Source organism: Lepidochelys olivacea, assembly GCF_965140295.1.
Source record: "Lepidochelys olivacea isolate rLepOli2 genome assembly, chromosome: 3".
In the NCBI taxonomy this organism is placed as follows: Eukaryota; Metazoa; Chordata; order Testudines; family Cheloniidae; genus Lepidochelys; species Lepidochelys olivacea.
The window spans coordinates 164,273,909-164,291,837 of record NC_140413.1 but is presented as its reverse complement, the minus strand read 5'-3'; the positions used below and the strand labels follow the sequence as shown (position 1 = coordinate 164,291,837).

Below are 17,929 nucleotides of genomic sequence, written 5' to 3'. Positions count from 1 at the left end.
AAAACTGAACTGGGATGCTTATCTAGTATCATTTGGCAAGCCAGCTTATTAACCAAAAGACCTTTTGAAATACTTAGCTGCTAAGTTTTCTCAGTAGCTTGCAAGGAAACATGGAATTAAGGCTGCTTTGCTTCTTATGTATTAAAATACTGACCCAATAGTTTTGGAGTAGAGACAGTTAAATTCCTTCAAATATATGAAGTAAACTGCTCTTGATCAAAGTGGTTCTTACCTGGCTATGTTCCTTCCTAGCCCCAGGGCTAAACCAGTGGCTGTGGGAGAAAAAGAAAAGAAGAGTTTAGCAATATAACTACCTAAAGCACGTGCTGTCATATGACCAGTTTGTGCGTGCTTTTGGGTATTTTATTGTCCACCAGGAAAATACAGCCTTAGGCTATGCTTTATTTTAATGGGATATTTTATGGAACTCTCAAAGTGTGTTACAGTTTTGATAGGAATGTAAGAATGCACTCGCGCTGCAAATTTCCGCTTCTTAGGCAAACTGAGTACCCATTAGCTTTACATTTAATTATGTTCTATTAAATTAATTTAATTCGTAAATGCTAACATTTTACATGTCTTAATCTGCATATTGAAATATATGCTATTAATAACAATTTAATTCTATCCTTGTTACTGAAGTGTAAACTTTTAATTATTAGAGTAACAGATCTATAAGCATTGAGGGCTAACTGGTATATGTTAACACATTAGCATTTCACCAATTGAGGCTTGGATTTTAATTCTATTTTCAGTTGTAAGTTGACATAAATTTGATGGTCTCATGTCTCAAAACTGTCACGTAACTTGGCATTACTGACAATCTTTTACTTTACAGAGGCAAACCACTGGAATAGTAGGAGGGCTGCAGGTCATGAATGAAATATAGGATAAGCTAGCACAGTGCTTTCCCACACTGTATTCACTGGGGGTTTTAAACTGGCTTTTACGTACACCAAGATAAGAAACAGGCTGCAGGCCTCCAAATGTGACTACAGTGGCATTACACTGGGATTTAACAGCGGCTGTTGGGGACAAATCTCAGATCTAGGAAGAGGAAGAAAAAGAAGAAGAGCACCTGGAACTACACCCCACCCTTTCCCCACCTCAGTATATTTCCCCTTGATCTTGGGGGAAGGGCAACTGTGATAAATGAAGGGGGGGAGCTTGCTCCCTTTTATAGACACCCAGCCAACCAGCTATCTATAAAGTCCCTCTTGGTGGCTGCTTGCTTTACCTGTAAAGGGTTAAAAAGTCCCCCAGGTAAAGAAAAGGGAGAGGGCACCTGACCAAAAGAGCCATTGGGAAGGCTAGAACTTTTTAAAATTGGGGGAAAAAGCTTTCCCTTTGTGTTCTGTGTTGTTCTCCAGAGAGAGGGGAACAGAGCAAAGTCAGGGCTATGTAAGGTGACCAGATGTCCCGATTTTATAGGGACAGTCCAGATATTTATAGATATTTACAGATTTTTCACACTTGCTCTCTGGTCACCCTAGGGCTATGACTATGCTGTAAAAAGCTTTTTACCAGGCATGGAACTCATCAGATCATACCTAGAACTACCGAAATATGTAAGTAGATTAGGAAATGTCTAGTAAGATACAATTAGGTTTCTTTCTTTTATTTCCTGTAAGGCTTGTGGACTCCTCTGTGCTAACCTCAGATGCTTTTGTTTGCTTGTAACCTTTGGATGAACCCCCAAGAAAGCTATTTTAGGTGCTTAATTTTTGGAATTATTCTTTTAAAATCTAGCAAAAGCCTAAGTTCCAGATGTATTTTCTTTCTTTTTGTTTTTAATAAAATTTACCTTTTTAAGAACAGGACTGGATTTTTGGTGTCCTAAGAGGTTTGTGCATATGTTGTTAAATTAACTGGTGGCAACAGCTAATTTCCCTTGTTTTATTTCTCACTTCTTCCGGGGTGGGGGTGGGGAGGGTGTAGAGGGGGAGTGAAAGGGCTTGAGGGTACCCCACAGCAAGGAATTCCCAAGTGCGCCTTCCTGGGATCTGAAAAAGGGGGCTGAATTTGGGTGGTGGCAGTGTTTACCAAGCCAAGGTCAGAGAAAAGCTGTAACCTTGGGAGTTTAATACAAGCCGGGAGTGGCCAGTATTAATTTTTAAAATCCTTGCAGGCCCCCACCTTCTGCACTCGAAGTGCCAGAGTGGGGAATCAGCCTTGACAGCAACATAGTTCAATGCATTAAAATAATACATAGAAACACCACCACCCTGTTTGTAAATGTGGTTGTACTGTTCTAGCTGCGAATGGGCAATATCGTATAATCAGAAAGTGTGTGTTTTCAAAATGATCCCTTGAAGTACTCAATCGAAAAGTTCCTCAGGCCATGTTTACTGAAAAACTCCTATTTTTGAACATCTCCATCACCATGCTCAGATTTCTCACATTGCTGCAGTTACTAAGTAATGACAGGCCATGCCTTCTCCCTCCAGAAGCTACACAGGACACAAGAAGATTCTTGAAGACTCAAGTCAGTCTACCAGTGGAAGCAGCAGTGTAGGAATCTGTAGAAGGTATTCAGTAATGTTACCAGATATTGGGTGTTGAATCAAACATATTGCTAAAATGCAAACTGTGTCTTTGCAGCATTAAATGGATCACTAACTGAAAAACAATACTAGTTATTTCTAACCCTGTTTATGGGCTTCTAAACAGTGAATAATTTAATGGCTTGGCCACTCTGATTTCTAAAATGGTTAAATTTAATATAGTTTAACAGCTTAACAGTTTTAAACTGAACTTTTTCCAAACCCATCTAGAGCAACCTCAGAACCCCTCTAAAAACAGAACCCCTCTAACGGATTTGCAGGAAGAGTAGTGTCCCTGGAAATTTTTGCACTGTTCTCAAATGCCCTGTTAGTTTGACACTCTGAAAGTACTGAATATGCTGCATACTGTGGGATTGCTCAGGAAGATTGACTATTCTGTAGAAAACCCTGAAAGCCTGTACCATAGCCTCTAGCACAATGGGCCCTGATCATGACTGGTTCATGGACTTTAAAGTCAGAAGGGATCATCATGATCATCTAGTCTGGACTTCCTGTCCATTGCAGGCCACAGAACTTTACCCACCCACTCCTGTAACAGACCTGTAACCTCTGGCTGAGTTACTGAAGTCCTCAAATCATGGCTTAAAGACTTCAAGTTACAAAGAAACCACCATTTACATTAGTTTAAACCTGCAAGTGACCCATGCTCCACGATGCAGAGAAAGGTGAAAAAACCCCCAGGGTGTCCGCCAATCTGACTGGCGGGGAAAATTCCTTACTGACCCCAAATATGGTGATCAAGTGACCATTGTAATATAAATCAATAATACCCTGGCTACTTTTTCTACTTTTATAGTGAAGAGAACAAAAAAGCAGGAACTGGAAAGTGCGAGGCTGAGTTTGCACACTCATATACAGAACAGGTGGGGGGGGGCAAGGGTGTGAGAAGAGAGCGAGAGAGAGAGAGAACGCATGCATGCATGAGTTAACATAATAGAAGAAAGGTTACAGCCTTCTCAGCCCAAGCTGTGCAGGAGTCCATGAATGTAAGTTACTTCCATTAATAGTGTAAATCAACAGTGAGGCCCCATATTTAGAGGTAAGAATAACCCTTTCCTGCTAGCATAACTACCAGGAACTGTCGTGTTTACCCAAACACTAAGAGGAGGTTACTTATCTGTAACTGGAGGTTCTTCAAGATGTGTGGTCCCTATCTGTATTTCACTGTGGGGTTACGCATGTGCACTGTGTGCCCAGAGCCGGAGATTTTGAAAATAGTGTCCGTTGGTCCACGCCTGCACTCTGGCTCACCTCATGCCTCTGAACGAGGGGATAAAGGGTGGGACGGACCAACTACTTGATAAGATCTGAAGCAGAGGGGAAGGAGGGCAGGTAGTGGAATATAGATCGGGACCACACATTTCAAAGCACCTCCAGTTACAGGTAAGTAACCACCTTTTCTTCAAGTGATGATCTGTATCATATTCCACTATGAGTAACTGGCAAGCAATATCGAAGTAGGCAGTAGGACTGAGCGGAGTACCACCATCCCAAAAGAGGCATCAGCAGAAGAGTCCTGCACTACGGCATAATGTCTTGCAAATATGTGAATGAAGCCCCACCTCCTGACGAGACGTCATAGTTGTTGCTTGCACTCTAGTGGAATGAGCTCTTACCCGATTGTGGGGGCTGCGGGGCATGATTCGAAAGCTGACGGCAGAGTAGAATGCAGCCAGAGATCCATTTGGAGATTCTCTGGGAGGAGATGGCATGCCTTCTGACTCTTTCTGTTATAGCAATAAACAGTCTCGGGGATTTGTTTTCTGTAGGTAGAAAGCCAAGGCTCACTGAACATCAAGAGAGTGGAGTCTTCGTTCCTCTGTGGAAGGGTGTGATTTTGGGAAGAACGCAGGAAAGTGAATGGATTGGGTTAAGGTGAAATTCCAAAACTACTTTGGGGTGAATTTGGGGTGTAGACCTCAAAGAAACCTAATCCTTATGGAATTATGGAATATAGAAGATCTGCCATCATCACGAATCACAGAATATCAGGGTTGGAAGGGACCTCAGGAGGTCATCTAGTCCAACCCCCTGCTCAAAGCAGGACCAATCCCCAACTAAATCATCCCAGCCAGGGCTTTGTCAAGCCTGACCTTAAAAATATCTAAGGAAGGAGATTCCCCCACCTCCCTAGGTAACGCATTCCAGTGTTTCACCACGCTCCTAGTGAAAAAGTTTTTCCTAATATCCAACCTAAACCTCCCCCACTGCAACTTGAGACCATTACTCCTTGTTCGGTCATCAGCTACCACTGAGAACAGTCTAGATCTATCCTCTTTGGAACCCCCTTTCAGATAGTTGAAAGCAGCTATCAAATCCCCCCTCATTCTTCTCTTCCGCAGACTAAACAATCCCAGTTCCCTCAGCCTCTCCTCAAAAGTCATGCGTTCCAGTCCCTGAATTATTTTTGTTGCCCTCCGCTGGACTCTTTCCAATTTTTCCACATCCTTCTTGTAGCGTGGGGCCCAAAACTGGACACAGTACTCCAGATGAGGCCTCACCAATGTCGAATAGAGGGGAATGATCACGTCCCTCGATCTGCTGGCAATGCCCCTACATATACATCCCAAAATGCCATTGGCCTTCTTGGTAACAAGGGCACACTGTTGTCTCATATCCAGCTTCTTGTCCACTGTAACCCCTAGGTCCTTTTCTGCAGAACTGCTGCCGAGCCATTCGATCCCTAGTCTGTAGCGGTGCATGGGATTCTTCTGTCCTAAGTGCAGGACTCTGCACTTGTCCTTGTTGAGCCTCATCAGATTTCTTTTGGCCCAATCCTCTAATTTGTCTAGGTCCCTCTGTATCCTATCCCTACCCTCCAGCGTATCTACCTCTCCTCCCAGTTTAGTGTCATCTGCAAACTTGCTGAGGGTGCAATCCACACCATCCTCCAGATCATTTATGAAGATATTGAACAAAACCGGCCCCAGGACCGACCCGTGGGGCACTCCACTTGATACCGGCTGCCAACTAGAAATGGAGCCATTGATCACTACCCGTTGAGCCCGACCATCTAGCCAACTTTCTATTCACCTTATAGTCCATTCATCCAGCCCATACTACTTTAACTTGCTGGCAAGAATACTGTGGGAGACCGTGTCAAAAGCTTTGCTAAAGTCAAGGAACAACACGTCCACCGCTTTCTCCTCATCCACAGAGCCAGTTATCTCGTCATAGAAGGCAATTAGATTAGTCAGGCATGACTTGCCCTTGGTGAATCCATGCTGACTGTTCCTGATCACTTTCCTCTCCTTTAAGTGCTTCAGAATTGATTCCTTGAGGACCTGCTCCATGATTTTTCCAGGGACTGAGGTGAGGCTGACTTGTTCAACTTCAAGTTCACCAACTCTTCTCACTGAGGTAATGGCTACAAGAAAAGTGACCTTCACTAAGAGACATGGAGCAAGTAGCTAAAGGCTCAAACGGAGCATGGAAGCTTATGAGTACTGAGAGAACAAGGTTCAGGTTCCACAGGGGAACGGGGTTCTGAGTAGGTGCGAAAGTTCTTATTAGGACTTTCCAGAATCCATTGATCAGTGGATATGTGAAGACTGAATAGCCCTCAGAAGGTAGATAGTATGTGCTGATCGCCAACAAGTGGACTCACAAAGAGCTGATAGAGAAACCTGGTGTTTTCAGAAATAGGATATAGTCCAAGATGAGAGAAATATCTGTAGTCTCTGGGAGAACACCTCCTTGTTGTGTCCAGGAAGAGAAGCACTTCCATTTAGCTAGGTAACATTTTCTAGTAGAGTCCTTTCTACTATTAGAGAGAATGTCTCATACAACTGTGGAGCATGAATGTTCTAAGGATGATGCCCATCCAAATATCAAGCCCTGAGAAGCGGAGTGGATGTGGATCAGGGTGCCTGCTCTTGCCGTTCCACTGAGTCAGGAGCTTGGGGAACACTAGGAGGATGATTGGTGGTCATGATGAAATGCATAGGAAGTTAGGGAACCAGAACTGTCTGGGCCAGAAGGGGGCAGTCAGGATGAACCTCACTTTGTCCTGCCAGATTTTGCACAGTACTCATGTTGCACAGAACTCATACTGCAGGAGCAGTAGTGGAGGGAAGGCACCGTTGAACTGGTCCAACCAAGTAAGAAGCAGAGTATCATCCTGAGTGGGGTGACCTAGATCTCCTCTGGAGCAATATGTGGTGCATTTCCTGTTTGCTTGAGAAGCAAAAACGATCCCTTGTTGGGGTTCTTATAGATTAAAAATATTGCGTACTACCGAGGGAGGGAGCTCCCACTCTTGTTCAACTATTTAATGGCCTTCTGAGGGAATCTGTAAGCCCATTTTGCTTCATTGGAAGGTAGGTTGATTTGATTGCTGATACACCATTTCCAGAGACTGACTGCTTCTGCGCAGAGGAAGGGGAATCTTGCTCCTTCCCTACTTGTTGATGTCAAAGACCGTCATAATGTTATCTGACATTATAAGGACATGGTGAGCACAGAAGAAAGGACTTGCATGCCTTCTGTACTGCTTGCAACTCCAGGATATTGATGTGCATCCTGGCCTCTCAAGAACATCCAGGTTCCTTGTGCTGTGTGGCTGTTCATGGGGGCTCCCCAACCTAAGAGGGATGCGTCCATAATAATGGTCCTCTTCAGAGAGGAAGGGAGAAAAGGGACACTCATGCATACCTGAAGAGAATTTGTCCACAACAGCAGGAAAGACAGTACCTTGGCTGGAATTGTCACCATGAGGTTCATGGAATGATGGCTTGAGGAGTATACCGACTGCAGCCAAGTCTGAAGGCAACAAAGATGGAGTCGTGCTAACGTGGTAACGTAGGTGCAAGAGGCCATGTAAGCCAGGTGAGAGAGAAACATGTTTTGAGCGATAATTGAGGCTTGCTTGTGATGTGAACTATGATTTTGTTCATGGTCTGGAACCTGTCCCCGGACAGATATGCTCTTGCGTGGATAGAATTTAAGGATGCCTTGCTGAAATCCAGAGATTGAGTGGGTGAGAGAACAAATTTTTCCATGTTTATACTGACTACCAGTGAAGAGAGAAGATGCAGCATAATAGAAGTTGATGCATAAGCTTCTTGGCAGGACTTGGCAACAAGATGACAATTGTCGAGTTTGGGGAAGACATTGAGAGCATGACATCTGACGTGGACGGCTACTATCAAGAATATCTTGGTGAAGACTCTGGGGGCAGTCATTGTTCTGAAGGGGAATACTCTGTGCTAAAAATGGTCAGAGCCTACTATGAATCTGAGAAAGTGTCTGTACATGAAAGTAAGCATTCTTCATATCTAGAGCCATGAACCACATGCCCTTTTCTAAAGATGGAATTATCTCTGCCAACATGACTATGTGAAATCTGAGTTTGTCAGTGAAGCGGTTGAGATGGCAGAGGTTGAGGACTGGTCTCCAACAACCCTTGTGTTTGGGTGCCAGAAAGTAGGTCAAGTAAAACCTTCTCCCTTGGTATTGCAGAGATCCATGTTCTATCGTTCCTTGCTGCAGTGAAGAGTTCACCTCTTTTTTGAGAATACTTTCGTGAAAGTTGTCCTTAAAGATAGGGATGCAAATTCTATCATATAGCCAGAGTGAATGATGTTCAGTATCCATTTGCCCATTATCATCACACTCTAAGTATACAAAAAGAATGCTAGACAACCCCTAAATGGTGTATGGGTGTCAGGAGGCCTTGGACTCAGTGTTTCATGGCACTTGAGCTCCAATCAAAAACAATGTTGAGCTGGGGCCTGAGATTGAGTTGCCAATCCTCTTGCAGAAGGCGTAGAGAAGTGGGACTTTTGAAGCCTCAGTTTGTTATGTGATGGTTCATAGGGCCTCTGATAGAAAAACTGCTGAGCCATATGTCTAGATTTGGCTGAAACTTCCTCTTAGGGGCAGGCATGTATATCTCCAGTGAGTAGAGGGTAGCCCTGCAATCCTTCAGGGTATGGAGGAACTCCTCCGTCTTCTGGTTGAAGAGGTGTGATTCATCCATGGGGAGGTCCTTGATGGTATAATGGATCTCCCTAATGGGCCCTGTGCATGATGAAGGGAGAAACCATAGGTCTAGAAGAAATATAAGCAGCATCGACTGAAGATTGGAAGGTGGTCCTGGCTATCAGTTTGCCTTCATCTACCAGAGCTTGAAAACTAGCTCTGTTCTATTGGGGAAGGCAGTCTGTAAACTCCGCAAACATGGCGTAGTTCAGGAAATCCTATTTAGCCAGTCGTGCCTGGTTATTGGGTATCCTGAACTGAAGGTTAGATGATGAGAAGACCTTTCTTCCCAGAAGATCCAGGCATTTGTCTTTGTCTGCAGGAGTAGACTGGGGATGTTGCTGTCTAGCCTTTTAGAAACAGCACGGACCACCAGTGAATTGGGGACAGGGCGAGAAAGCAAAAATTCTGCAACCTTGGCCGGCACATAATAATGCTTCTCTGCCCCTTTGGAGGTAGAATCACAGGTAGGAGGATTGTGCCAAACTGTCCTAGCTGGATCCAGTATGGCTTCATTAACAGGGAAAACGATTCTGTTGGGTCTAGAAGCATGCAAGATGTCTAGGAGTTTGTGCTGTGAGTCTTGGATTGACTCAAGAGGAATCTGAAGCTTTCTAGCAACTCTGCAGAGGTCCTGGAACTGCTTAAAGTCATTCCGCGTTGGGGGGGGGGGGGAAGTGGGGAGGGGAGAAGGGGCAGAAGAGGGAGGAAGGGACATAGAATTCACTTCTTTGTCTGGGAATGATGATGGCAATCTTGCTGGCAGATCTGAGCATCCCCTTGGAGGGGAGGTAAGGGTAACTCTCTGGCAAATTGGATCAACTCTGCAGAGGGGTACTGGTCCCAAGGTCCCTGATATGGCCAGTAGGAGGGGTGGATAGGTGGTCATGGTGCCCCCCCATTGCTTGAGGTACCATTGGCTCCTAGTTAGATGAGGCAGAGGTTGGTCCCAAACCTGTGTCGGTCTTTTGGGCGGTGAAGGATACGTAGGTTAAAGGAAGAATGGTTTATCAGATGGCTAAATCTCCTGATGAGGAGAAGGCTGATTCTGGTTCCAGTAGCAGTACCATCAGTTCTGTTGGAGGGGAGATGTATTCTGTGTATAGGACGGGTGATAAGCTCCTTCCAGAAGTCAATTACCTTGGAGGTGATATTATCTCCCTCGAAACAGAGGGAACTGATGGAGGAGGGGATTCCGGATCTGGGAAAGCAAAAATGTCCTGTGACGCATCAACAGATTCAGATCTTCTGGTGTGAGAGGGGTTCCGCTTGTCCAGGTGGTCAGAACCTATGAGGAGGGTGGTATTTGAAGTTGACAGTTATCGAACTTCATCGGTCCTGACAAATCCCAGGGTTTAGTAGGAGCCCGGGATGACGGTACTGCCAGAAAACAGTCTGGTACAGATGGAGCCCAATGCTTATGGGCATTCTTTTCATGAGACTTAGTCTCTTTCTTGTCTCTGAGACAAGATAATTAGATAATTCAACCAGATAATTCTTATTTTGTAGAAAGAAGCCGAAACTGCAGAAACTTAAGGTTCTGACCCAGACCACGTGGTGGTGAGAAGAAACTGGAGAGGCACCTTATTATCCCCTCAGTTGGAGGCACAAGGTGAGCCAGGGTGCATGTGAGGACCAATGGACACTACTTTCAAACTCTCCGGCTCTGGGCACATGGTGAGCATGCATAAGCCCATAGTAGAATACAAATAGGGACCATCATTCAAAGAAGAAGGTGGGGTATTTACATCACACTAACAGTCACATAATTTTGACTGGGAAATTAATTCCAATGATGCCTTTTAAAAATAAAATTAACGTAAGGTAGATTATAAGAAGACATTCCTATTCATTTTCAGGTTAATCACTAATAACTATGTAAAGACATGCCTTTTATGGTTGTATTCTTTTTGGTGAGCTTTTTGGTAAACCTAGTTTTTTGGATTCCCTGTTTGAAAAAAGAAGAAAATAATGTCTTATTATTGAAAACTATTCAAAAGACATCAGAAAAGCATTGCTACTAACAATATCATATGAATACAACCACTGGTCTAATGATATATTGGACTATCTAATGGTATCCAGTGATGTCAGTGTAACAGGTTTGGTCACAGAGATCCCCTTGGGACTGTCACCTGATGTGCCATGATTACCTCTGAGCCCGTTTTCCCTGCCAGCCTGGGACTCCAGAACCCTGCCTTGTTGAGCCAGACACGCTAGCCTGCTGCAACACAGACCCAGGGTCCGGTCCACTTCCCCAAAGCTGCAGACTTAACTGAAAACAGCTCAGCAGGTTACTTGCTTCCAGCGCCTAGCTCCCAATGTGATCCAAGCCCCAAATAAATCCGTTTTACTCTGTATAAAGCTTATACAGGGTAAACTCACAAACTGTCCGCCCTCTATAACATTGACAGAGAGAGATGCACAGCTGTTTACTCCCCCAGGTATTAATCCCTTACTCTGGGTTCATTAATAAACAAAAGTGATTTTATTAAGCATAAAAAGTAGGATTTAAGTGGTTTCAAGTAATAACAGACAGAACAAAGTAAGTAACAAAGCAAAATAAAACAAAACACGAAAGTCTAAGCCTAATGCATTAAGAAACTGATTACAGGTAATATCTCACCCTCAGAGAAGTTCCACTAAGCTTCTTTCACAGACTAGACTCCCTCCTAGTCTGGGCCCAATCCTTTTCCCTGGTACAGTCCTTGTTAGTTCCAGCAGACATCTCAGGTGGAAATAGGGGTTCTCTCATGACTGGCTGCCCCTTTGTCCTACTCCACCCCCTTTTATAGCTTTGGCACAAGACGGGAATCTTTCGTCTCTCTGGGTCCCCACCCCTCCTTCTAAATGGAAAAGTACCAGATTTAAGATGGATTTCATTATCAGGTGACATGGTCACATGTCCTGTGAGACCCCAGCCTCCATTCTTCCTGGGCTGGCCCGCACGTACACAGGAAGATTTGCAAGTAAACAGAGCTATTTACAGTTCACTGATTCTGAAGCACCCTTAATAGCTTCCATTTAATACGTTTACATCACTAATACAAGTTTATATCTTATTCTCCTAACTTCAGACATAGAAATAATACATGCAAACAAATAGGACGAACACACTCAGTAGATAATAAGATTTGTAATGATACCTCACAAGAGACCTTCTGCAGAAAGCATATGGAGTGCAACATCACAGTCAGAATGTACTCAAATAATCAATTCAGGCTTTTGGTTCTTGGAACTTATATGTGAACCAGTTTTCTCACAGGATATCAAATTTAAAAGTGTTAGATATTGTATTTTCCTTATGAAATGTAGTTTGACATTTCTGAACTTCCTTGTTATTCTTCTCTGAAGAAAACTATTTCAAATGTCTTTACACAATCTTTTATATTTATTACTTAGCATATCTGTGAACACTTATAACATGGCAACCTTTTAAATATAATTTAAGTATCTGCATAAAAACTTAATAAAAACACATTCACAGCACTCCACATTTTAATTAAAAACCCACAGTAAGCTAAAAGGGTTGTAATATCCTTTGGATATGTCCTATAACTGGGCCAGGGCCCTCTTTTATTCAGTGTTTGTACAGTGTCACAATATGGCTTTGGGCCTCAAATACTACTGTAATACAAATAATAAAAACAGTGACAACCCCCACCACTGGTACTCACTCATTGTGATGAGAATCTTGGGACAAGTGAACAATTTTCTTGTTGCCTGGTCCTGGAGTGGTAATCTAAGAGGGGAAAAAAAGGAAAAAAATAAAATAAAAATGCTACAAGTTCTTGGGCTGTATTACATGTACATTGTATTTTTCCATTGGAAGAATATATACTACCTACTGAGGTAGAAACAGACACTAAATACAGTAAATACAATTAGTGATACTTTCAATTGATAACTCAAATACTGAAGTATTTTCATAAGTATCTCAATGATTTAGGAGCCTAATCCCAATTTTCAAAGGTAATTGAGAAGTTTAGCAGCCTTGTGGTCAGATTTTCAAATGTGTCTACAGGTCTAATGATGCAAATAGGTGCCCGGTAGGATGTTAATGGAAATTAGGTGCCTAATCTGCTTAGGTGCTTTTGAAAATTTCAAAAGATGCCTATCTGCATCTTTAGGCACCTAAATGCCTTGACAATGGGATGTAGGTGCTTTTGAAAATCCCACCCAGAACGTATTGGGTCTTTAAGATTGTAGAAATACACAAAGTTGTGACTTAGGCTGGGATTTTAAAATGGCTTTTACTCCCTTAGACTACTTTGAAAACCCAGGTCTTAGTCTCCAACACAGAGCAAATGCTAATGAAAATAAAAGTTAAATAAAATGTACATATAAAATGGTATATCACTACACTGATGTCATATTCAGTTGTCCCTTCTTTAATCTCAACTGCAATCAAAAAGAAATATGAGGATTTTTAAGACTAGTTATATATTTACCTTATATACTTCCCTCATGCGGCACAAATAGGCTTTGAAAAGGGTGTGTATATGGAAAATATGGCTTAGTGGTGTTATGCAATACTACAGCCGAGCAGCCTCCTGCTCTTCTGCAGCACAATTTGCTTGTTATAGCTGCTGTGCATACATACAGGAGGTGAAGTTAGGGGGCGTTAGGAACCACCTGCTGAAGTTGCACACATGCAGAAAGTGAGTGCTGAAGTTACTCTTGTTTGGGGCAACAAGTCCTCTTACAATTACATACTTTAAAGTCTCCAGCGGATAAAGTCTTACAATCACTAGATGACCAAAGTCAGGACAACAAAAATCAGCTACACTGCCAGTTCTGAAAGCAGACCTGGAAACCACACAAATAAACAGCTGATAAGCACATAGTGTTCGGAACCACTGGGGTTTGGGTGTTTTTTTTACCTATGGATCCTCTGTTTATTCACATTTGACATGTCATCACTCATCAGGAGGATGATACTTGCATTTTCAAAGACAACAAAACACTGAATATTTTATAAAAGCAAGTTTCCTCTACTCTTACACATTTTTATGCAGAAGGAGAACCAAGGCATCTTAAGGTTCAAGTCTGGAAAACGTTCATATAATACCACAGATGCCTTTAGAAAGCTCCACGGGTTCAAAATATTTGTCCACTTCCACAGAAATTTCCTATCTGTAAACTGGGGAATTTCATTATAATGGGAAGAATCTCTCAAACTAATAGAACTTGAAAAGGGCACCTATTTTACTGGTCAGTGATTATTCAAATGCAACTACATCTAAAACCTTGACAGCAGGAGCCGTAGCAACATTATAACTTGCTACCTGAAAGAAAGCTTGTCTGCAAACCAGCATATACAATGGGCAGTTCCAGACACCAATATTTGATATTAATTTAGTCAGTTTTAATGGAGTGAAAGCAGTCTTGCTTATTCATTTTGTAACAACGAAATTGCAATCAACGCTTTCAAACAAACTTCCCCTCTAATATTACATTTTATCTTGTAATTTGAGCAAGACACATTATTTGACAAATATGGACTTTGAAACACTAATGAACTAAAACATTTTAAATGTATATGTAATCAGGAAGTTATAACATTAGTAACTGAACTGTTACTTGAACACCATCGGTAAACATGTGGCTCAGTTCTAGAGAGTTACATCCTGCATTAATCTCAAAATGAGGTTTTCATGCTATTCCAGTGGGTATTCCTGGAATATAGTAATCCATTTTCTACACTGTGGGTATAAGAAAAGCCGACTGTGCCTATGTCATGCTTTGTTAGAGGTTCATGATCACATTATCTCATGGTGGACCTGACACTTTTATTCAGTTTACAGTATGTTCTGTGTACAGGCAACTTATTTCCTTTGCCAGGGTTGCTGACAACCTTTTCCACACTATATTAATCTTGTTTACTGACTTTATCTTCGTACAAATATCAGAAAACTGAAGTTTTTATCTCAGGGAGAAAATAAACAACATGTTGACAGAAGCAGAAGCTATTTTCTGGACTAAAATTGGTTGTTTACCTGCAGCCATACTTATGGAAAAATGTTTAAGTCTCCAACTCGCTTGAAATACATAATCCAAAATTTAATAAACGTGGACATTTCAAGAAAATCCACCTGATAAGATATTGTTTTATACCTGACAGTTTAACATAAAGAAATAAGATTTGTAACTAATTTATACTGAATATAAAAGTGCTCTCAATCTAGTTACAATTCATCAGAAAGTATATTGCTCAGGTTTCTCCCAATATCAAAGGTGACGTCAGTTACTAAATAACCACAGAGGATTTATGAAATTAAATGTACAATACACACACACATATGGGTATGTATGCTATACTGATTATTAAAATATATAATAATTATATATTAAATTTAGATTTGCAACACTGCCCTCCTTTGTGAGAAACAACACACTGACAGAGGGCAACAGTCTAAGGCTGATGTTAGCAATATCACATATGGATGTCTTCTGAATCTTCCAATAAAGAAGCCAATTGCCTTCTGTGTCTTGCTCTAGGAAGGAGTCAGTTGGAAGGACACTATGAGCAAGATGAATGCTTGGTCAACTGGTTAGCTCCTGTGTCGATCAGAAGACATTGTGGGTCTTGTCTACAGCTGCTTCTATGTACTGAATTCCCAATGCTCAGAAGGAAATACAAGAAGATAGTAAAATTAATAGTGACCATCTCCAGTGGCAATAGTAGTAAGCATAAATATAGCTTTCAAACATTGACACACAGTCTTAGTAGTATAAATGTTTCAGGGACATAAGTTTGGAATGACCATCTAACTCCTGTACGAGTTAAGAGCATACTGAAGAAATGACAACTAAATTTTATAACAAACAAATATTATGTATGCAATTTTTGCCACACACTTTACAGAAAAGTCTATTTTTAGAAATCTACCATAGTTATAAAAAATAACCCGTTTCAAATGGGTTATGGCATTTGGTCATTGTCTTGATGGTCCAGGAGATAAAGGAACTTAAACATGTCATTAGCCCAGGACTGAATGTTGATCGTACTGGAATTTTAGATAACCATAATTGTGATGAAAGAGGAAAACATTTCTAATTATTTCCGCGCCCCCCCCCCAGTTAAGAATGGCAGCTTTCTGAAAGCTGATTAAATGTATGAATGTCAGGTGTAGTTCTACATAGTACAAATAACCAGAAGCGATGAATTAGACGGCAGAGTACAACTCAGGATGTCAAAAGTGCAAAATAAATGCAAAGAAAAACCGCACAGAGCACAGGTAATGAATGACATGAGTGTAACAGTGGACTACAGCTCTTTGCACTCTACAACTCATCTTTGCATTCGCTTGGTCCTAGTGCTTGCCAATCCATCTACACATAGCCTATGGGGTTCTGTAATTTATACCAGCTGCTAATAGCTCCAAGGGGCTGAAATCACATCTGAAGATCAGTAAGGTCTAGGGGTATCCTGGCCACTCTTCCTTTCTTCCTCTTCTGCTACAGCAACAGGGAGAGGCATGATGTAACCCTGGTGCATGCAGATGCATCAGACAGATCCAAACCTACAGGTAAATTCTATGTATGAAATAACCCTCCAGCCTGATAGATATTAAATCTTCCCAGTACTCCTGCAGAAATCTTTCCATAAACTGAGATAACTTGTCTGAGTAGAGTCAGATTTAGCCAGAAGCAGCCTGGTGGTAGGCAATGAGTATCTACAGATTGGCAGAGGAGTAGACTTCTCTGCTGAAGAAATCCAGTCTCAGGGTCCTTTTCCATTGGGGTTGCTGCAGGAGGACCTTGCTGCTTGGCATTTTCCTGAACAGCTGCTACAACAAGTGACCCTGGTACCAGATGCAAATAAAAGTGCTTGAAGCCCTTGGGAGGAACTTGGTACTGTCGAGCTGCCATCTTGGAAGTTGCAGGTATTAATACTAGAGTCTTCCACAAGTCCTTTACAGGCTCTAACAATCACCTGTTAATAGACATGGGGAGTGTATCAGTCATGGAAGGGTGCAGAATGTCTAGCATCTTGTGCATGCCTTTTATTGCAGTACTTCCAGCGAGGGGTCTGTACGTTTCAGCATATCTTGGAGCATCGTCAAGACATCTGTCAGACAAGGTGTAAAGGGATTGACTTTCTCACTGAGGATATGATGAAATTGTCTCTGGGATCAATTGTTTCTCTACTTGTCTGTCGATACTCCTCATTATTAGGGGAAGGAGGATCTAACTCTAGAATGGAAGGGGGAAGAGGATGTTGTCTTGCAGGCACATGGCTGCATATCCCAGTGCTCCAAGTAGGGCCATGACCGATAAGCAGATGGATACTGGACTGGTGGACACACAGGAGGGTACAGGAGGCCTATTCCCTGTGAGACTCATGCCTTCTGTTCAAAAAGTGGTCTCTGGAGTCCCTCACATGGAGGCAAAGGGAGATAAGCAGGAAATGAGTTTTATTATGTCCTGATGGAAAAGATAAAAAGGAACATGTCTCCTCCAGTTGTGGGGCCACTCTTTCTAGTGTGGCAGGGAACTCCTGCATCCCTTCTACCTAGGCAGGGAAAGCAGGTGTCTCAACTGCTGTAGAATACAACTTACTGATATGAAAATATTTTTGGACCTCAAAGATGATTTTGTGTTATTGTAGAAAGAACAGAACCTATTTTAGTGACAGGAAGTCTATCTTATTTTTCAGATAATACTGGGGAAATATTTGAAAGCTACATTCTTATTTTAAAATTATATTGTTTATAAACGTTCCATATCATGCAGTTAACTATCTCCTAAATAATTATTTTTTCATCTTGTCAAAGACCAGATACAACAAAAGGTAATTTTTGCTAGAGAAACGCATTTCAAGACATTTTTTTTTAATAACCATTGATTTGAATTGCTTACTTCAGCCATCATGTTAGTATAGTGCATATGCTATAAAACATTAGGAAAGTTTTACTGAACCTTAGCTACTCAGAGATACTGGCCAATTTTCTAAAGGGAAGAACTTGGCCTATTTTCCTCCTTACAAGCCACCTGGCATAAATCTATATTACAGATTAACTGGTACGTAAAAGTTCATTTTAATAAGTAAAGCAAATCCAGCTCCAGAAGTACCAAAAAAGCCCTTCAAATACATAAATGTATAGTAGTTTTCGTATGCCAATACATCAAACATTTGAATCGAAACAACATTTGTTAAAAAGAAAAGAATAAAACAAAACAAACAAACAAAAAAAAACAAAAAACCTGTTTTCAGGCTTAAGACAAAGTTACAGCCCAAAACAAAAATGTTATGATTTAAGTTATAAGCCTCAGAAATAAGGATTTATAATGGAAACTGACACAAACTCAATGGTAGCACCAAAATGGTGCTTCCTTCACTCACAAAGTCTGTAATTGCCAATTTATAGGAAATTCAG

At 41.7% G+C, this 17,929-nt stretch overlaps 1 protein-coding gene across 1 annotated transcript in view; it reads right to left on the bottom strand.

The window, feature by feature from the left end:
* The window catches only part of GPATCH2 (G-patch domain containing 2), a 182,907-nt gene that overhangs the window by 43,868 nt on the left and 121,110 nt on the right, over positions 1-17,929 (bottom strand). Inside the window, exons 6-7 of the mRNA XM_084624428.1 lie at positions 12,224-12,288; positions 233-272 (exon numbers count right to left, since the gene is read on the bottom strand). Coding sequence (XP_084480554.1) covers positions 233-272; positions 12,224-12,288 — 105 coding nt within the window. The remainder of the gene's footprint in view (positions 1-232; positions 273-12,223; positions 12,289-17,929) is intronic.